The sequence below is a fragment of the Bos taurus genome, chromosome 7 (genome assembly GCF_002263795.3).
Source record: "Bos taurus isolate L1 Dominette 01449 registration number 42190680 breed Hereford chromosome 7, ARS-UCD2.0, whole genome shotgun sequence".
Taxonomy (NCBI): Eukaryota; Metazoa; Chordata; class Mammalia; order Artiodactyla; family Bovidae; genus Bos; species Bos taurus.
Window position 1 is genome coordinate 73,396,599 of NC_037334.1, and position 22,539 is coordinate 73,419,137.

At 37.0% G+C, this 22,539-nt stretch overlaps 1 protein-coding gene across 1 annotated transcript; it reads left to right on the forward strand.

Moving 5' to 3' along the window:
• Window positions 1-4,603: 4,603 nt before the first annotated feature.
• GABRA6 (gamma-aminobutyric acid type A receptor subunit alpha6) lies at window positions 4,604-20,960 on the forward strand. Its single transcript, NM_001144085.1, has 9 exons — window positions 4,604-4,641; window positions 4,839-4,957; window positions 5,536-5,603; window positions 7,541-7,761; window positions 7,847-7,929; window positions 8,243-8,386; window positions 8,794-8,946; window positions 10,227-10,486; window positions 20,685-20,960. Exons 1-9 carry the CDS (start codon window positions 4,604-4,606, stop codon window positions 20,958-20,960), a joined length of 1,362 nt encoding a protein of 453 aa, NP_001137557.1.
• The last annotated feature ends 1,579 nt before the right edge of the window (window positions 20,961-22,539 follow it).

Sequence of the window (22,539 nt, forward strand, 5' to 3'; positions counted from 1 at the left end):
ATAGAACTGAAACTTATATTTCATTGGATTCTGCACCCCCCAGCATTAGTTTGTCCCTTCTTGCTTTTGATTTAGACAAACTGGTTTTAAATTGTAATTCTGCATTTACTAGTTGTGTGAGATTAAGCAAGTTAAATACTTACTGATCTACAAAATGACTCACTTAGAGGCAACTCGTAGATTTTTGTGTTAGCAGTGAATAAATTGGAGTATGTGGAATTCTTAACATAATTCTTGGCACATAGTAAATGTCAAATATTTGGTAGTTATTATTAATACTATGCTAATTTCCACTTGGGCTTCCCTAGTAGTTCAACTGGTAAAGAATCTGCCTGCAATTCATGAGACCCTGGTTCAATTCCTGGGTTGGGAAGATCCCCTGGAGAAGGGATAGACTGTGCTGTGGTTGCTTAGCCGCTCAGTCATGTCCAACTCCTTGCAACCACATGGACTGTAGTCCGCCAGGCTCCTCTATCCATGGGGATTCCAGGCCAGAATACTGGAATGAGTTGCCATCCCCTCCTCCAGGAGATCTTCCCAATCCAAGGGATGGAAGACAGGTCTCCCGCCATGCAGGTGTGTTCTTTACCATCTGAGCCACCAGGGAAGCCCAGGGATAGGCTACCCATTCCTGTATTCTGGGGTTTCCCTGGTGGCTCAGACAGTTAAAAAAGTGTACCTGCAATGTGGGAGACCTGTGTTTGATCCCTGGGTTGGAAAGATCCCCTGAAGGAGGGCTTGGCAACCCAGTGAAGTATTCTTGCCTAGGGAATCCCCATGGACAGAGGAGCCTGACGGGCCACAGTCTATGGGGTCACAAAGAGTTGGACATGACTGAGCGATTAAGCACAATTTCCACTTACAGTCTTAAATTGCATTTATTGACTGACTGACTGGCTTTCCAGAACCATTTCTAAAACAAACAGGGAAAATGTGTCAAGTCCTCTAGTATTAGGTGGGAAGTAGTTATACAAATACTGAAATCCTTTGGTTCAAGTTCCTCAAACGTAAGAACATTAATGCTCAAATAATAAAGTTACTTTGTTAAAGTTATTATTTGACAAAAAAAAAAGAGCTACTGGGTTTCTGAGGCTCAATTCTAATATTGTTTCTTTCTTTCTTTTTTTTAAAATTTAAGCCCAGTGGAGATTTGCAGTGAGAAAATGCAATCATGTGTTGTTCAAGAGACAATTCCATTCTGATCTTGAAGATTTTGATTGTGTTTTCTATTTACTTATGTATAAATGCATAAATATATGTATTGGTTCTTTTTTATCATGGAAAGTACTATTTAGCATCTGGTGCCAAGTTTGCTTTTTCTGTGCAATAACCTCCTCCAATCACCTCTGAGTCCTTGGTTAATTTCTTTTTTTTAATTTATTTATTTTAATTGGAGGTTAATTACTTTACAATATTGTATTGGTTTTGCCATACATCAACATGAATCTGCCACGGGTATACACGTGTTCCCCATCTTGAACCCCCCCTCTCTCCTCCCTCCCCGTACCATCCCTCTGGGTTGTCTCAGTGCATCAGCCCCAAGCATCCAGTATCATGCATGGAACCTGGACTGGCGATCCGTTTCATTGCAGTACTGTTTATAATAGCCAGGATATGGAAACAACCTAGATGTCCATCAGCAGATGAATGGACAAGAAAGCTGTGGTACATATACACAATGGAGTATTATGTAGCCATTAAAAAGAATACATTTGAATCAGTTGTAATGAGGTGGATGAAACTGGAGCCTATTATACAGAGTGAAGTAAGCCAGAAAGAAAAACACCAATAAAGTATACTAATGCATATATATGATTAATTTCATACACACAAACCTGGGGTGCCAGGAGTTCAAAGTTTAGGACAAAGAAAGGAGATAGATTTTTTTCATATTGTCCTTTTGCAAAGTGCAGCATATTAATAAGAGTATTATTGGAGAGGATGGTAGTTCTAGGCTTTCCAGTGGAGAAGAACAGCAGAGCAAGCCAGCGGTCATCCAAGGTGATTTAAAAACATATTTAGGAAAAACAGCTGTGAAGTAGACAGGTGTGAGACAAATGTTCTCTAATTTTCCAGAAGAAAGTAATTCACTAAATAAGGGGAATTCCTAAATACTTGGTTTGCATAGACAAAATGCTACATAAATGACCACGCATTTCTCAAAATAATTGCTCAAAGAGTCATGTTTTTGAACTCCTTTATGGCTAGTTCCATAGGAAAACAATAACTGTAATCAAACATTAATGTTGTTATTAGAGCTTGTCTGCCAATTCTGACAGAGATGTGTGAAGAGGTGACTTCCTTATGTTGTCACCAACATATAAATCAGATAAACAGAAGTACAGAATTTGAGTCCCTTAGGTCCAGCACATTCATTTAAAGGTGAGATCTGCAAAGTGAGATGGCTAAGATTACATACCCTTATTATCCTTCCAGATTTAAGAATTTTTTTTTCCTATTTAGACTAGAAAACAGATTTCTTCTCCTTCATTAAACTACTAATTAAAACTCATCAGAAAATAGAATCAAATATGTTAATCTCTTTAGAGACAAATATAATAATAACTATTTCTTTTTTCAATAAATACTTTGCAGGAGGAAAACATGCCTATTCAAAAAGAATATGTATATAAATGTAACACCTCACCAATGATCATCTTTTTAACACATAAAAAAAAAAATCAGTCTAGACACCTCACTAAGCTTGAGGATGATACAAATCAGAGATGGATAGTAAACAAAATGATGGGTAAAAATGATACAAACTTGCAGGGATAAATGTAGAGTCCTATGATGAATAAAAACAATACATTGTATTAAAAATGATCAGAGAATTACTTAATAGCATCAGATCCTTAGGATTTAGTGCAATCAATGGAATTGAAAATGCTATAGTGATTAGTTGTATTATGTTTAAAATAAAGTGAAAAGAATAAGAAGAAATACAGAAACCGGGTTCTGTAATCAATAAAAAATGATTTTTGGAGTCTTAGCTTAAATTAGAGAGGACATGATAGATATCTTTGTTTATGTGATTGCTATGTAGTTTTGCTCTGAAATAATATTATTTTGTGTAGCTTCAAAGGTGAGAACTAGGACCAGGGTGCAGATTTCAACCCAACACAAGTAAAGCAAAGTGAGAAATCAGATGCTGAATACCACTTGCCAGGAATTCTGGAGGGAATTCAGGTTTTTGATGAGTAACTAGAAAATTCCTTGTAACAGATTCAATAATTAAAAAAAAATTCATAAGAAATTTTGGACTTTTCCTGTTTTTACTGTTGTCATTGTTGTTTTGTTTATAGCTAATTTCTTGAAATTTTTCTCAAATTATTTATGTCACGTCTTCAGAAATAATGCTTATGACTGTGCTATATAGCTTTAAGTTACCATCACTTGTGTAGAATTTAGGTGCTGAAAATACAGACTGTGAACTAGATAGATAGTGGGTGGATCTGGCAGGAGGATAGTGAAGAAGACATTTGCTTCTGGCTCTTATGTTCCTGAATTAAATATATATATATATATACACACACACACACACACACACACACATAAACACACACATACACATTCATAATACTTTATTATTTGTATTTAAAGATTAAAACGACAAGGCTTAAAGAGACTTCTATTACTCCAACTTTCCCAGACTAGGGGGAGAATGCTGTTCCTTGGTTTCAAACATTCCACTTTGACCTGTGACAAGCCTAACAGTGCCAGCAACATCATCATTGACCATGTTTACGGATACTTTATTCTTATAGCATTTCTACATGGAAATCTTAGTAAGCTCTTTCCAGACATTATCTCTTATAGGCAGCATTCGACTTTATAACTTTGCTCGAGATGCCATACATTTCACAAGAAGGATCAGCAAAGTACTTCCAAAAAAATAAAAAACAGAACACTAATTCAACAGCAGGATGGTCAGGAGTTGTTCTGATGTGTTCTAGGTGCTTTTTCAAAGAAGAATGAGAACCAATATTTAAATAGAGAGGAAAGGGGTAGCTGAAGCAATAAAGCTGGTGAAATCAGAAAGAGCATCCAAGAAGACCTCAATATTGTTAGACTTTTTAAGCAGTGAGAGCTATGTAGAAATCCTTCTGTGAACCATAGAAATAATAAATGCTGAGCCCACTGGAACATAATTTCAATCAGCAAGATGCCACTGCCGTCCAGATTTCCTCACAGGGCCCTGCTAAGTCCATGCCAAAACTAGCAGTGAATTTCTCCCTTTTAATCTCCCCTAATGCCTTACTTGATTATTGTCACTGCTCTCTGACCATGCACTGTCCCTCCAGACTCTCATTCCCCAACTGATCAGTCAGAGGAGGATAAATGTCCACTGGGACATACTCTAAGACCCCAAACCACCTTGTTCCATGTGAAAGGACAGAACGGAGAGAGAAGAGATCAAGGGGAACCCTCCACATTTAGCTGGCAACCTTTCCATCTTCATCTACTGGATTACTGGCTGGACACAAACAAGAAGGGCTATGAGTGGTCCCGGAGAGCGCTCTAGTTAACTGGAAAAGGGGAACTGGCTGGGAGGAGGAGAAGGCAGGCAGAGGGTGAGCCGGGCACCTCAGTGCACCACAGGATGGTGTCGCCTCTGCCCTGTCTGTACATTGTTCTCTGGTAAGACTTTGTTTTCTGACTTTTCCTTTTAGCTCTAAGGAAAGGGCAAGCATACATCCACTGGGTGACTTCTATACCAAATCATAGAAGCAGCCTGGATGGCATGGCTCATCTGTATGGTGGGGTAGACGAGGCTGGAATGAACAGCCTATTTTGGGGGGGCCTGGGAGGGAGGATCATTGATTGTCTACTCACAGGGTAGAAAATGCTCTAGGGAAACTTGAAGATGAAGGAAACTTCTATTCCAAAAACATCAGTCGGATCCTGGACAACTTGCTTGAAGGCTACGACAATCGGCTGCGACCGGGATTTGGAGGTAAGAGGCTGAGTCCTTCCTAGACTATATGTGACATGTGTGCCCTTCTTCCCCCTTAGTGCCAGTCCAAGGCCCAGAGGCCTCAGGATAGCAGAGTGGGAAGTTGCAGGGCACTGGGGTTGGGGCAGGGGGCCATCCAGTCTCTGTCCCTCCCTCAATTCCTGAACTTACATGTGAGTCATTTGAACTCTCTAAGCCTCCACTTTCTCAACAGTGGTGGGGTGTATGAACAGTGCTTGTCTCATAGGGTGTGTGAATGTAAATGAGATTCTTCACATAAAACACATTTTTAAGCATTTATTCCATTAAAGCTATCACTAAACATTATTACTGTAGTTGTCAGAACACTAACCCAGTTTTCCTTCATTCCTTAAACTTTGCAATTTGGCCGGAATAAACTCAAAATAATGCAACTAATCTGAGTTTTTAAGAGCTGAAAAACTAAAGGACCCTTGCTACTGGAATTACTTTAGGATGGGTTATAGATTCTGGCTGAGAGAAGGGACTTTGTGAAACAGTCGTTCCATTCAATCTCCTTAACATCATTGATGATAAATGTCCCTATGGGCTAATTTCAGGTGCTGTCACTGAAGTCAAAACAGACATTTACGTGACGAGTTTTGGGCCCGTGTCAGACGTGGAGATGGTGAGTGAGCTGAGTGAGGAGAGTAATTTTGCTTAAAGGAGGACCGGACTGAGTCCCAGAATGAATGATAATGGACATTGTTAACAAACTTGGCTCCAGATCTAAAAGCAATATATGCACTCATGCTGGGAAGGAATGGCCATTAGAGCAGATTATTGGCCAAATCTCCTTCACATTTCACTAAAGGCTCTGCTTGAACATGAATCTGAGGAGACTTTTAAGATGACATCTTCTCTTCTGTTCACATATCAAGCGCCAATTCTTCCTTACAAAGAGAAGATTCTCCCCCATCTTTATGAAGTTTTAGGAAATTTATGGAGGAGTTAAAAAACAACAAAGATGGAATGCCATGTAAGAGTATATTGAGAAGATCTATTAAACATAAAACGTGGCTGTTTTGGCAGTGCCCCATTCTCAGTACATGTTAATAAAACAGTAAAGGGAGTCCTTTGGAAAGACTACTGCATTCCACCTTTTATGTTTGCAAGTGGACCAGTAGGTGTTCTGGGAACCCTGTTCCAGGTACAGATGGCTGTAGGATTCGTAAGAGGGTATTTATAGTAAGTGGCAGTGAACAACTGAACCAGCTTTTTGGAACAAAGTGTATCATGATATTCTTTGACGTTTCTCAGGTAGTGTGTCCCCCTAAAAATAAAATGTAAATACTAAAACCGAAGAAAAACATAACTCTTTAAAGTGGTGCATTAAATGAACTAGGGGATGTAATTCTAGATTAACAGCTATTAGAGATTTTCATTTTCTGCTTTTTGAGCTGAGAATATAAGCAGAAAAGAAAGGAATAGAAATGTAAAGAGGGAGAAAGGAGTAAAAAAGGGAAGAGAAAGGAAAGAAGGAAAGAGTAAAAAAAAAAAAAAACAAAGAAGAGGGGCAGAGACTAAGGAGCACTTTAGGAGATAAATGTCTTAAGAGTTGAGAGAGAAGAGTCAGCATTTCTTCAGAATCCTCAACAATTTAACTATCAATTTTTTTCATTTGAGTATGATTCACACCAAGAATAAATAATCACAACTATATTCTACTGTAGCATTGCAATCTGGGGACACTTAGAACTTTATTTTATGCGTGTGTCTCTTTTTTAAGTGTATTTATACAAGAGAGGCTTGTTATAGCCTGGATCACCATTATATGGATATACTGTATGTCAAATTATATTTTTAAAATATAATCACCACTTGCAGTAATAGGTCTCATAAAGAAATATATAAAGGATACAAAGCAATTCTTGGCAATATTTTGACATAATTATAAGTTGCTATTTATCATTGACTTTAGCAAAGGCCTTCAGCATAATACTTAAGTTCTTAATGTTATTTCATAAAAGCCACAAATTAAAACATAACTTTGATTATGCATACTTAAATGAGGCTGTGTTTGAGTAATCATGGTAGTATTTGCTTTTATGTTCTCTGAGAGCTATATAAAATAATTATGATGTGCAGACAAAGTACGCTTATCAAGTAAAGTTTCTCTATCCTTGCAACTGTACTAAGTGGCACTGTGTTGCTCAGATATATTTTTGAAGGTAAACAAGTTGCTAAGAGGAATGATTATACTAACATGGTAGGAAGGCCAATCCAAAACCTAGATTAAATCTTATATTTTTATTCTAAATTAAACAAGAGAAATCAGGAGGTCAGTAGATAGAGACATGGATTACTGATAGAAAAAAGGAAGAATGTTGAAGGTGAAGGTGGAGAAGGGAGGTTTATACAATATCAACCTGATCGTCTATAATAACATTACAATCTTACAGTGTGAAAAACAATAATTCACTGGTTATAGTTCTCCTGATAGGCTATTGTCATAAAAAGTTGCTTTATTTCTTAAATTTTAGTATTGCGTATGTAAGCTAGTGAAGAAACTTATTCTTAATGAACCGTCTACCCAGCATGCATGAATATCTTACTTTCTCTTAGGAATACACGATGGACGTTTTTTTCCGCCAGACTTGGACAGATGAGAGGTTGAAGTTTGGGGGGCCAACTGAGATTTTGAGTTTGAATAACCTGATGGTCAGTAAAATCTGGACACCTGACACTTTTTTCAGGAATGGCAAAAAATCAATTGCTCACAACATGACAACTCCTAATAAACTCTTCAGAATAATGCAGAATGGAACCATTCTATACACCATGAGGTGAGGCTTCCTCAGTTCTTTGTCCTCTGCTCAAAGGATTTGTCCATCATACTAACTCAGAACTATTTATTTCAATGTTCCTTAGGCTTACCATCAACGCTGACTGTCCTATGAAACTGGTTAACTTTCCTATGGATGGGCATGCTTGTCCGCTCAAATTTGGCAGTTGTAAGTGACAAAATGCTTCTGAGAGTTAAATAATGTATTCAAAATACATAATTATTTGGTTTTAGTCAGGCTGGAAAGCAAAAGAGAAATACTACTCTGATATTCTCTGTATAATTCCTAGAATTAACTTACTTAATCATGTCCGTCAATCTTATGCATAGAGGTTTTGGTCCCCAGGATTAAAGAAAAAAATTGTTTTTTTTTTAAATTTATGCTTGTATTTTCTTTTCATAATGGACAAGATTTGCTTTGAAAGAAAAAAAAAAAAAAACACAACTAGCCAGATTTACTGCAATTTGTTTAAAAAATTCAGATGCTTACCCCAAGAGTGAAATCATATATACATGGAAAAAAGGACCACTTTATTCAGTGGAAGTCCCAGAAGAATCCTCAAGCCTCCTTCAGTATGATCTGATTGGACAAACAGTCTCTAGTGAGACAATTAAATCTAACACAGGTAAGAATTTAACCAACACGTGAATGGAATCCTACAAGGTGACTCCAGTGCACATTTTCAAAATATCTGTTTGTTTTTCCTCTGCATTAGCCATTCTCAGCTAAACTTGCAGTTTTAAAGTGATGAGTAGCTTTAAGATGGATTTTGCAACCATGTGCATATATAAAGATTTGAATAGCCTTAGAGTGAGTAGTTTTTTATGTGTGTGACACAAAGAACTCCACAGAAAACAATGAGCTGATGCATTTATCATCTGCTGATCGACTAACTTTGCCATACATTGAAAAATGTCTTTGCTATTTTCTTCCTACACATATTAATTTAAGGATCTGTAAGGTTTATTTCTAACTGCACTCTTTTTGCACGTTGTCAACAGCAATAATACTGACATACCTGTCTTCCAACAGGTGAATACGTAATAATGACAGTTTATTTCCACTTGCAAAGGAAGATGGGCTACTTCATGATACAGATCTATACTCCTTGCATTATGACAGTCATTCTTTCCCAGGTGTCTTTCTGGATTAATAAGGAGTCTGTTCCAGCCAGAACTGTCTTTGGTATGCTTCACTCTTTCGGCTCTACTTTCCATCATCCTCCAGCTCACATTGCTTGTGTATTTTAAGGGGAATATTCACACCAGTGAATATTTTTCAATATATATATTGAATATCAATATATTTTTCAATCCACAAAGGAAATAAACTCCTATCTCATTCAGACACATGTTTCATATGAAGTAACCTTCATCTTATCACAATTTGTGTGGTGAATCAACAAAAGATTTGTCTCAGCAAGAATTCTGGCTGGTTTCCTATGACTTTCACGTGTCCTATTTTGGAGAATTTCTTATCTCAATTTGCTTTTTCATAACTAGAAAAAGTAGGAAATTTAAAATGACATTGAATTCAATGAAATCAAAAGTTAAGATATTGAACCCATGAATACACAAAATATATCTCCCTTTTATTTAGGTAGGATCATAAAAAATTTTGCCATTTTTTTAGGTCTTCAGTTCAGTTCAGTCACTCAAGCTTTGTCTGACTCTTTGCGACCCCATGAATCGCAGTTAAATATCACCAATTTCCTATTGTTCAGACTAAATATTTAGTTACATTTATGTTATATAGAATCACTAACAGTGTGACGGAACAAAATGAAATAAGAAAAAGAGCTGTAACAGAAAATATCTTCTGTAACAAAACCCAATTTTTTTCTCAGCTTTCATGATTATAAGTTTAGTAGTTCATAGGGAAGACCTGAGTTTAATTGAAATCTCAGACGAATTTTGACTTTTTAATTTACCATACTAAAACAGATCTCTTTCTGCAAGTTATAAAAGAATATATATATAATGACGCTAACCATCTTTGGATTATATAAATCCTCCAAGACAGAAAACTGCTGCAAGATGAGTGATGAAATTATTTGCTTATGATTAAATATTTTATCTTAAAAAACCAATCTAGAAATTAAAATATTGTGAAATCTAATTTTATATTTATCATCTATACAAATATTTATTAATATGATGAAATTTTATATCAGCATTAAATATGCTTACAAGTTCAAGATTGTATTACTCATGTACTAATAATTTGCTATTATATTATTATTGTTAAACTAAGTCACTTCAAAAAATAACTTTGAGCAACTACAATGTATGCGAGGTATTGAAGGATACAAAAATATGAATGCCTATGGTAATAACTGTGAACAATTAAAAATAACAAAATAACAAAAATTACATTTGTAACTGAAATCTCCAACAAGTTCCCATTTGAGCCTGTTATTCGATTGCAAATGCTAATACTGCATTTCTCATTCTGTTTCGTTTTAGGAATCACCACTGTTTTAACCATGACCACTTTAAGCATCAGTGCCCGGCACTCCTTGCCAAAAGTGTCTTATGCAACCGCCATGGACTGGTTCATAGCTGTTTGCTTTGCTTTCGTCTTCTCTGCTCTTATTGAGTTTGCTGCTGTCAACTACTTTACCAATCTTCAGACACAAAAGGCCAAAAGGAAGGCGCAGATTGCAGCCTCACCCCCAGTGACAATAGCAAAAGCGACTGAACCCCTGGAAGCTGAGATTGTTTTGGTAATTGTTTACTTTTCTAATGTTACCCACACTGTATAGGAAAAGGCAGCCTGAATAGTTATTGCAAACAAGTAGATAGTCCAAAAATAATATTAGTAATAAAGTTATGTAACTTTGGTTCCAAGGTCAACTTCTCCAACCTCACAGGAAAAGCCAAGCAACAATCCTTCATTGATCTTTGCTCTGAACTTTTGGTATTCCTCTTTCATCATCCTCAGTAGTACTGGCAGATTCCAAGTTCTCAGAGGAGACGAGAAAATTCTCAGCCTTTAGATGCTTCCTTTGAATGGGTTCCCATATACCAACCAGGGAGAATAAAGTTAAAAAGAAAGATAAAAAAACGTTCTTAATGAGGTTCCACAGTCTGAAGGAAACAAACAGGGACTCTATGAACAATTTTTGTTAGAAATCTGCTTGTTGCTTTAATCCAGAAGGGAAAGATGTGTATATGAGATTCTGTGAATGCTGAGTCATAAGCCAAGTTTTTGATTCACATGAAAACATTCTCATGTTCACATTCATGTTATATGTATAAAATATGCATATTTATGTATATTAATTTTTGCAAAGACTTAATCAGTGAAAAATACCTATAAAATTAAGTTTAGATTTGTGGTGACTAAGTGCTGGTCCCCAAAGCATTTTTTAATAAAAAATAAATGATAGCATTAATAATTCAAGGGTCATAAATGTGCCCTTAAATTTCAATTATGTATATGAATAAATTCTCACAATTAAGTTGCATGTACTTCTTAAAAAAGGATTGTAGAATTGATGGACAAGTATACATTTTTACTTCAATACAAACTCCAAACTGTAGCTCTTGAGCAAAATCAAGTAATGCAGACAATTTGAATTGAAAATTTGTTTATAATTGATCAATTCTCACAAATATTTACAAATCACAAAACTAGTTAATCCTTGCTTAAGTTTTACAATAAAAATTATAACATTATATGTATTTTATTTTCCAAATACTGAGCTATTTATTGGCTTTAAAAGATCATTTTTATTGAAACGTTTCTCTTTGATAAACTAAGAAACTTGTTTGAGAATTTGCATTTTCTCCAAAGGATAAGACCAGTCCATGATAAGTGGCAATTCATCATTTAAAAAGTTTTTCCTTAAATTAGACCTCATTAAAAAAGAAGTCTGCCATCCAGTAATCCAGTCAAATTACATTTGAAAATAAAAAACAGAGGCTCAGAGAAGGGAAACATTAATCACTTAGAAAAACTAAGAATTGATTCCAGAAATCCTAATATTCACAACTACACAGAGGCTGATGCCCTAACCTCCCCAGCACTTGCTCAGAGACTGAACTATGAAAGAGTACATACCACTGGGTAAAAAAGACCTTTTCTGAATGTAGGTAAGGTGATTTCCAAAATTCTTTCTTTCATTTAATGATGTTTGGGTGGCGCTAGTGGTAAAGAAACCACCTGCCATTGCAGGAGACGCCAGAGATGTGGGTTTGATCCCTGGGCTGGGAAGATCCCCTGGAGGAGCAAGTGGCACCCCACTCAAGTATTTTTCCTTGGGAAATCTTATGGACCGAGAAGGCTGGCAGGCTACAGTCCATGAAGTTGCAAAGAATTGGACATGACTGAGCATGCACACATCCCCACACATGTATTTTCAAAGGTCACAAAAATATAACTTTATAACAAAAATATGTTCGTCTGAAGACCTAGTTCAAATGAGTTGAAAATTGTATTTTTCACAAAAGATAAATTCCAAGTATTTTTGAGAATTATTTTGTTTGTAAAAACATGTGATTATGTTACAACCTGTCTGTACTTATATAGACACATAACTATTATATTGCCCAAAGGTCATATACTAACATATATCTAGAAAGGAAGAAGAACTAATATTTATCAAAATACCATTTAACAGTGTCTTATTTGACAAGTACAGTAAAAATAAGAGGAGAAATTCATGAGAAAAAGGGCAAGAAAAGTGATTTTGAATATAGTCATTGATCTGATATCGAGACAAAAGGAAAGACCAACTTCCTTACTTCAACATTTTTAAAATATGGATTACTGAGAAGGATATGATCTCAAATCCTTGGAGAAAGCACAGAGTTATCATTCCCTAAGTCTATTATTTTAAAGGTATAATTTATTAGTAAGATGGAATTTAAGACCTCAGGTCTTCATACAGACTATCTTCTAATAGTTCGAATATAGTAACATATCATTAGGCTGTCCTTTGGAACTCGTATGAACAAATTGGATTCAAATCATCTCAAAGTACTTTTTTCCTTGCGAGTGGACTCTTTTTTCCTATGAAAAATTATATTTCTAAACCTGGCTCCACTTATAATATTTCAAGGCAATGAAAAGGAGACTTTTGTTTCTGAAAGGCTAAGTCAAAGTATAAAAATAAAAACCAAAAGTAACCAAACCTAACAATATAAACCTTGTAAGCATCAAGAAATAAATACAGATGATTGCATAGAACACGCACATTTTATTTATTTATGTCAAAACTTGGCAATTGCCTTTTATAATATAGAGGAACAAACATAAATTACGTATTTGGAATTTATACAGCACAATGGTATATTTTGATTACAAGGCCATTTTTTCTTTCAAATACCATGACATTTAAAAATGCCTATTCAGTTGTAATCAAAATAACATTATTTGGGTAAGCTGGACATTGAAATAGCAATCCAATATGGCAAAGCTGAAATGAGATTAAGTGCTTGGATATTTCATGTGATTCTAAATTGTATGTTTTAAAGTACACATTGTTTTTCACAGGAAACTGGTTAGAATGAATGTGAAAACTTTATTGCTTTGAATTTGACCTTGAAATTTATAATAATGATAAAGAAATTCAGACATTTAAAATCTAGTACTCATACCTGAAGAGACTAAATCTAAATCTTCAGAAGTGTTCTACAGATTAATAACCTTTCTGTTTTTAAGGCATTTGGAAGTGGACTTTATATTTTTAGATTTTGAGAAGAAATTCTCCAGTGCTTCTTTCCCGCTTATATGGTATCTTTCCATATTGTTTTTATATGATATGCTATTTAGGCATTAGAAAGTACTCCTGTATTTATGTTTCAGAACTTATTATTTGTCTAAGGTGTACTTATTTTGTAGATAAGACTGAGTTTAGACTCTGATCTCTTTTGGAATGTTTTCCTAGTATTTTTTTTAATTTTAAACATCTAAGTCCTCAACACCAAGTTCTTAAGAATGAATCCTCTGCCCCACTACTCAACACATCCAACGTGACTTCTCTTTTTCATGGAAGGTGTGATGTTTTTCACAAATTATCTATAAAGTTGACCAAAATTTAATTAGTTTAGAGAATAACTGTGTTTATACTGATTGCATGGTTTATTTTTCTTGTCACCTGACACCAATTTATAGAGTACCTATGTGTTCTTTTCATACCATAAGCATTTATTAAGTGCCTTTATATGCAGACCCTTTGTAGAACATTGAGAGTTCATTAGTAAGCAACATCAATAGAGCCTCTTCTGTCCTGGAACTGCCCATCAAGCAGGAAGAGAGGGAAATCAAGGAGCCCCGCCAATGCTCTGTGATAAAGCTTGTGGTTACAGACGTATAGGAGGCTGAAGAAGGGCCATGCAAGAGTGTTCACACAGTCTGGAGCAGGTGATTCTGGAGGAAGTGGTGCCTATGTTGAGAACAGAAAGATGAGCCTGGCCCTGATCTAGAGACACTAAGTCAGTTATTCACAACTTGGGCACAGAGAGGCAAGTAAGACACGTTGTCCTTTCTGTACCCTTCAAGGTTGAAACATCTGCTGGGCCATAACCATGTTGCCCTTCACCTGTGTAGAGAAATATGAAGCATAGATTTACCTCCCCTGTTCCTAATATTGCTGAGATTTCTTTGAGTACTATCATTATTCCAAAGAATTAGCAATTGAATTAAGACCATCAGAGACTCTGAGCACCAGAAAGACCATGATGCCCCTTCCCCATGGTAGCACCATCATATGACTTATAGAGAGGGTGGGGTGGGTCAGATGAGAAGTGTAGGCAATTAGCTCTTTCCCTATACCTTCCATCAAATCCCCATCTAGTATTCCTTTCAGGACTCTCCAAACATTTCAGTGTGGTTTTCAGACATGTCTCTAGCACCACTGACCTACCAGATTGCTACTAATCAGCTGCTTCTCTGTAGATATTCTGGAATTGTCTCTGCTCCCAGTTCTACCAGTTATAAATGTAATGACATTTGACAGAGTTCATTTTCTCCGTAATTTTTAATACTATCATTTTATGAATGGTCAAATACTAAATGTTTTAAAAAATATGTTCTCTTGTTTTTGGTGCCCCGGTTAAAAGCAGATGCTTTGTTTGCCCTATAGTAATGCAGCCCTTGTTGAAATATCTCCCCTATGAGGTAACCCATTGCTCCCTCCTCTTTAATATATTAGGTTCACTGAATATTGTATCAAAATTGCTCTTAGTACTTCCCAAATGCCTTATCCCTATACCAAATAACTGACTGTCACAATGTCCAGTTTGACTCCAAGTACCTTTGCAATATGGCGTTACCTAAAACAAAGCAATGCTCTAAAAATACCCAAAGCAGGATGGCACTGAGCAGCAGGGGAGCCCTGGAAAAATTCAAAACCACAGGTGTTCCACTCAAAACAGTGACAGCCCCAAGCTGAGCCCTCATCTGGACTCTGACAAAAGCCTATTTTACCATCAACTGAAGCTGCTGAGCTTACAATGGGGCAGGCAGAATCTGATGCAAACCTGTAGCTTGAATGGCTTGCAAAATTGGCTTTCTTTTCATTTCAGAAACTCAATGAGATTCTTCTAAATTTTAGATGTCCAGTCTCTATACTGCCGATTTCTAATTATCCAGGAACTGATTATCCAGCTTGTGGGTTATTCAGCTCTCTGGCATTTCCTTGAGAACCTTGTACTTGTTGCCTGCTAGAAGGCAATGGCACCCCACTCCAGCACTCTTGCCTGGAAAGTCCCATGGACGGAGGAGCCTGGTGGACTTCCGTCTATGGGGTCGCTAAGAGTCGGACACGACTGAAGCGACTTAGCAGCAGCAGCAGAAACTTCCCAGGTGGCACTAGTGGTAAAAAACCTGACTGCCAATGCAGGAGACATAAGAGATATGGGTTCAATCCCTGAATCAGGAAGATCCCCTGGAGGAGGGCATGACAACTCACCCAGTGTTCTTGCCTGGAGATCCTCATGGACAGAGAAGCCTGGCAGGCTACAGTTCATAGGGTCACAAAGAGTTGGACACGACTGAAGTGACTTAGCACAGAAATCCCCCAGCCATCGCTGTACAATGAGACAGTGTAATTCTAAACCAGTGATGCTCAATGGTGGGTGTCCTCAGAGGACGTATGTCATGATACAAGGACATTTTTGATTGTCAAAACTCTGAGGATGTGGGTGCTACAGGTATCTTATGGATAGAGGAGAAGGATGATACTCAACACCCCATGGTGTACAGGACAGTCCCCACAACTAAGAAGTACCAATATGTCAGTAACTGTGGCTGAGAAACAACTGTGCCCTAAACCCTAAAGCTGATGGGAAGGAAAAACAGTATTTATTAAGATTATGCTCTTAGCAGTGGTCTCCAACATTTTTGGCACAAGGAATCGATTTCATGGAAGATAATTTTTCCATGAACTGGGGTTGGGGGTGGTTTGGGGAGGATTCAAGCACATTACATTTAATGTGCACTTTATTTCTAATCTATTGCTGCCTCTCATCTGACAGGGGTCCCCAAGCTCTGTGTGGCCCAGAGCTTGGGGACCCCTGCTCTTAGGCATCTAAGGGGGACTGAATTCAGGTGCTACCACTTGTCACTTGTGTGAGCTTCCTGCTTATACCTTCATTAGCTCAACTCTAAAACAAAATATTATTACATTAGAGATTCTTTCTAGGAATAAGCAAAATAATGCAGGCAGAGTGCCAGGCAGTGCTTGTAAATGGTAAGTGTTAGATATGGTACCTATGTGCATGCCTGTGTGCTAAGTTGCTTCAGTTGTGTCCAACTCTTTGTGACCCTTTGGACTGTAGCCCACCAGGATCCTCTGTCTACGGGGATTCTCCAGGCAACAATATTGGAGTGAGTTGCTATGCCCTCCTCCAGGGGATCTTCCTGACACAGGGATCAAACCCATGTCTCTTATGTCTCCTACATTGGCAGGCAAGTTCTTTACCGCTAGTGCCATCTGGGAAGCATGGTACTTATAATATAATGTAATATAAACAATATGCTAAAATAGAAAATAATCAAGAAATATTTTGTTCCCTTCTCTTTGCCTGAAAACTCTTGTAAGTCTCAGAAAATGTTTCGATTTTCATTCATTTATTGATTTAGCATATGCTTATGAAGCATTCACTGTGTTCTATGCACTGGCTAGGTAGTTTGGAGTACTTAACACATGAAAATAATATGCCCTCTACCATTAAGAGAGATTTCTACATTAAGGAGATTTCAAGTCAGGAAGGGGGATAAAGCACAACAGAAGTAATGTTTACAGGGAAAATATGATAGCAAGAAGAACTGTAACAGCTAAGTAGGCAGGAAGCATATAACGAAGAGACATTTTCTTTCTCAAGTTCTTAAAGAAAGGGAAAAAACCCTTACAGATGAAATAATTATTGTCTCTAACTTTATTTATTTATTTATTTTTTGTCTCTAACTTTAAAGATGGAAACTGTAAGCTTAGGAAGAATTTATGACTCCTTTGCAATGTGTAAGTCATACAGCAGATAAGTAGTAAATGTGGAACTGCAGACTAGGGCTTTCTGACTCTGTTTCCCTCTAACTCCTAAGCAACCCTTCATAGAGACTGCCTAGGGAAGCAGATGAAGAAAAGAAGGATCCTGTCATGGGAGATGTTTAATTCCAAGCTAATGCTATTATGCATAAATTTTTCATGCGTTAGGTCTTGAACAATCTTGCTTAACTCTGAACAAGGACTATCTGGCAATTCTCATTAAGTCATTTGTGACACTGTGACATGCCAAGAGATTGACAAATAACTTCTCCCCATATCTCCAAAAGAGAGAGGGAGATAAAACAATACATTATATTTTTATGCTGGATTATAATTTACACTTTTCCATCTCAGTGAACTTGTTCACGTCTGCCCTCTTTCTCCCTTAAAAAGAAAGAAACATAGGTGACAGATAGACAATGCATGCTATTAAAAATCAAGACAGGTTTGGAAAGAAGATCTGCTCTAAAGCCTTGCCCTCTTTATTCTCCAGTAAGGTACTTAGAAAATTTATTAGAGTAAAATATTTTCATGTTCTGTGTATCTGGAAGGAGGAGAACTCTTTTTAAAGGATTAAACAGTGACACATTTTTCTCTTTCAGGTGAAGAACATTTTGATAACATATATAATAGTTGAAAATTCAAATTAGAATTTGGGAAACATGATAGAAAGCTTTGGCTGACAATGTTATATTTATCTTCTAAGACAGGCAGCACATATTGAGACTGGGATACCACCACACTGGTCCTATCCACGCACTACTGGTGACCCTAGGCACAACTGTCCTCAGTTGTCACAGTTTTTTCAGTTGTTTAACAATTTATTGGTAAAACAGACTAACACACAGGACAGCTGTGTACAATGTCAGATATTACACCCATATATCAATATCTAGATTGAAAATTGTATATTACAGGTGTAGGCACTGAAAAGAAAGAATGACCAATAAGGGCACGAGAAATGAAAGGAGGCTCCAGTAAGAAAGTGAAGCTTAAAATTGACTTTGAGGAATGAATAGAATTTATGAAAAGAGAGTGACAATGGTTTATAAAGCAAAGAATCAAAGAAGGTTGTCACATATCTTTAATAGAAAATGTCACTTATTTCCTATTCAAGATCAGTACACTGGGCAATATTCTATTTGAAACTCTCTCCTGCCTCCAACACCTTTGATTTATTTATTTCTGTCCACAGGGCCTAGCCCAATATCTGGTCAACAGATAACAGGTAAAGATATTCTTTGCTTGAAATTCACCATGGTCAAGTCAAATCAGACTTTACAGTGATTTATTCTTGCTTTTGGTAAAGAAACAGCATTTACTATGGCCCCCCAAAGCACAGTGGGCTTGAATTCTCTATGATGACTATTACTATTTAGATGTTCAGGAACATCCCCGACAAATCAAAGCAAAATTCAGGAGTAGAGGGAGAAGAGGTTCTTGGGGTTGTTGTTTTCCCAGAGTCCAAGTGTCACCGCATCAGCGGGCCATTCCGGTCCCGCAGTTCCACCAGCACTGGGGAGGTGGCCGCCTCATGCTGTTGCCATGGGGCTGCTCTCTAAAGCCATGGGAGTCTGTCCATGTGAATAACACACCCTGCCAGGCAGCAAAGTGGTGATTTTGCTGCCAGAGAGGAAACAAGGCAGTTTTACAAGAGCAGGGATAATGTACAGCATGCGTGTGAAGGCAGGGACTCAGCAAGGACAACCCAGCCACAAGGAGAGTGATTATTACAGGCTGTAGACAAGAAAAAGTAAGAATCAGAAGAAGCCCCCCTAGTCTCCACCATGTTGAAAGGTGTCTAAAGCAAACAGAATTAGAGTCTCTGAAGCAGACTCGATACTATAGAGTGAAGAAGAGAAGATGCTGGGATATAGCAAGCACTGAGATTAACCAGGCTGGTTGATTACTGGCTGTGAAAGCGTGGGTGAAGCAGTTCCCACATCTAGATCTCAGCCTCTCATCTGTTACTTAATGCACTGAATATCCCTTTCAAGACTAGAATTGGTTGTCCTCTGATTTCAGTGGAACAGAAAAGCTAATGATGGAAAAGAACATATAATAATTATGAGGTTAATAAATGTATCATTTTTGGTAACTTAAGATGGAAGGAGACAGTAGAGAAGTTGTGAACAGGAAGCAGAAAGCTCACAACACAGAACTCTGGACCAAGAGGCAGTCACATTCAAGGGAAGAATAGTATGGATATTTCTACTTTGTGCCTAGCTTTTGAGGTACATGAGCATTTTAAAATTTGTTTGCTATTGTTCATACCTCAGTTGGTTCAGATATATGAATGTGTGAATATTAGGCTGTAGGCTGGGAACCTGTCTAGAAGAATGCTATCATTTAACTGAGCTGTTATTTTATGGTATTAACTAATTACCCACATACTACAAAATGAAATTCCCTGTCATCGTGACATTCCCTCTCATTGCCTATACACATTGCCATATAGGTTTATGCATAACTGGGGTGGTGGGTGGATAAACCCTTATAACCTGGCTTATCTCTTCCTAATAGTACAATACTCAACACAGTTCCTGGGACATGGATCATGCTTGGCATCAATTGCTGATGTATTAAATTATAGGATATTAAGTGAAATTTGCTCAGTCATGTGTGACTCTTTGAGACCCCATGGACTATATAGTCCATGGAATTCTCCAGGCAAGAATACTGGAGTGGGTAGCCTATCCCTTCTTCATAGCATCTTCCTGACCCAGGAATCCAACCAGGGTCTGCTGAATTACAGGCAGGTTCTTTACCAACTGAACTATCAGTGGCTGTTAGTAAATCAATGTTTTTAGAATTTGTTTTACCACTTTCTTGGAAAAGTAGCACTATCAAATATTATTAAGAATTTGATGACACTGCCCTGGTGATCCAGTGGTTGGGACTTTGCCTGCCAATTCATTGCAGGCACAGGGGGTGCAGGTTCAACCCCTAATCAGGAAGCTAAGATCCCACATGCCTCATGGCCAAAAAATCTAAACATAAAACAGAAGCGATAGTATAACAAATTCAATAAAGACTTTAAAAATGGTCTACTTCAAAAAAAAGAAAAAATAATTTGCTGGTACTTTAACTTATATGATAGAAAGAAAGAGAAAGAAAGTGAAGTTGCTCAGTTGTGTCTGACTCTTTGTGACCCCATGGACCGTAGCCTTTCAGGCTCCTCCATCCATGGGATTTTCCAGGCAAGATTTACTGGAGTGGGTTGCCATTTCCTTCTCCAGGGGATCTTCCTGACCCAGGGATTGAACCCCGGTCTCCCACATTGCAGGCAGACTCTTTACCATCTGAGCCACAGGGAAGCTCAACTTATATAATAAAGTGTCAGCAAACATCTGTCAATGATGATAAAATGAATGACTAACGTCTGTTCCTTTACCTAAGCAGAGTATATATGTATATTTTTCCTCTACAGCATCCTGATTCCAAGTACCATCTGAAGAAAAGAATCACATCTCTGACATTGCCAATAGTTCCATCCCCTGAGGCCAGCAAAGTCCTCACAAGAGCTCCCATCTTACAGTCAACACCTGTAACCCCCCCACCCGTCTCACTAACCTTTGGAGGTACCAGTAAAATAGACCAATATTCTCGGATTCTCTTCCCAGTTGCATTTGCAGGATTCAACCTTGTATATTGGATAGTTTATCTATCCAAAGATACAATGGAAGTGAGCAACAGTGTGGAATAGCTTGCAGCCATAATAACCTGTTTTCAGTAAGTTCTTGTTTTCTGAATTTTTAAAAATAGCAATGAGACTTGTATAGATGCTTTTCTGAACATGAAATCAAAATTGAAATCTCTAACATATAACTTTGAGTAAGCCTGTATGGGCAGAAAAGCAATAATGTTACTTTTCACAATTGGAAAGTGGAGGTTGCTAAAGAATATGACTTTTCTGTACATTAGAGAAAATTTTATAAAAGGATACAATGGATTCAGGATGAATTTGTCAATCTTTGTCCTTCATTGTTCAATATTTTAATTGTCACTGTGAATAACATTTGTCACAAAGCAGATAAAATAAGAAATGTTGACACTTCTAAAGGTTGCCTTAAAATATATTTGTTTTTGGCTTAGTTCTGAAGAGAACAAAATATAAATAGTCTAAATATTTATCAGGAGGTTAATACCAGCATGTTGGAGGCCTTTATGCTAGTAAAATGGCTTTCAGGGCACTGTAAAGCCTGCATTGAGCTTAGCCATTTGTTTCAAACCTTGCTGTGCTATTTTACGTCAATAAAGTATGTTGTTTTTATACATATGAATTATACATAGATCATAAACTATATATGCATTGTATATAGCTTCAGTTGGACTGCAGTACAGGGTTGTTTTATCTCATTCAGTTCTTCTTTTAAAATAATATGTTCATCATAATTCCATGAAGTGGTAGAAGGCTTGTATATTATAACTGTTCTTATATCTCATATTCTTTATCTTTCTAAGTGTATCACTAAATGAAACAATAATAAACATGGTTGTCTGGATCTGTTTAATAGAGCTCAGAAGAGTTTCCTCAGTACGGGGATGTGAAGTGGCTACCTCCCCAGTGTTAGTGTCCCTCGGGATTCTGAGAGGCAGAAAATATGAGTAGCAGACTTGGTCATCCAGTTCTAAAAAAAAAAATTTGTATTCCAGTAGTCAAGCCTTCTTCTCCTTTCTGCTCATTCAACACTCTTTCTGTTATAAGATAAATAGGGTCTGAATGGTGACTATAGTTGATAACATTGTATAGTATAATTGAAATTTGCTAAGAGAGCAGAAATTAAATGTTTTCATCAAAAAAAGTAAATACATGAGATGATGGATATGTTAATTAACTTAAAAGAGGAAATCATTTCACAATGTATGCATATATTAAATCATCCCATTGTACACTTTAAATATCTTATAACTTTATCAATTGTACCTCAAGCTGAAAAAAAATGAATGAGACTATTTTTATCCCTTTCTATTCCAGCTCCTCCTGATGCTAACTCTACCCATATTTCTCCCACATAGATTGATGTTAGGGAAACAGGAACTAGAAACAGGAGAAAGCATGTGGTATGGTTTGTGCAGATCAATAAATTCCTCACTAACCATAGCTGGGTCTTAAAAATCACTGAGATCAGCTAGAGCTCTGAACCCAGAAAGCAATATTCTGGAATTACTACTCTTGCCTTTATCCAGGAAAATACCAAAAAAAAAAAAAAAAAAATTCTATGGTCAAACAAATTAAAGTTTAATTGAAATAGCTCTACTAAGGGTGAGAAAGCTAATCTCCA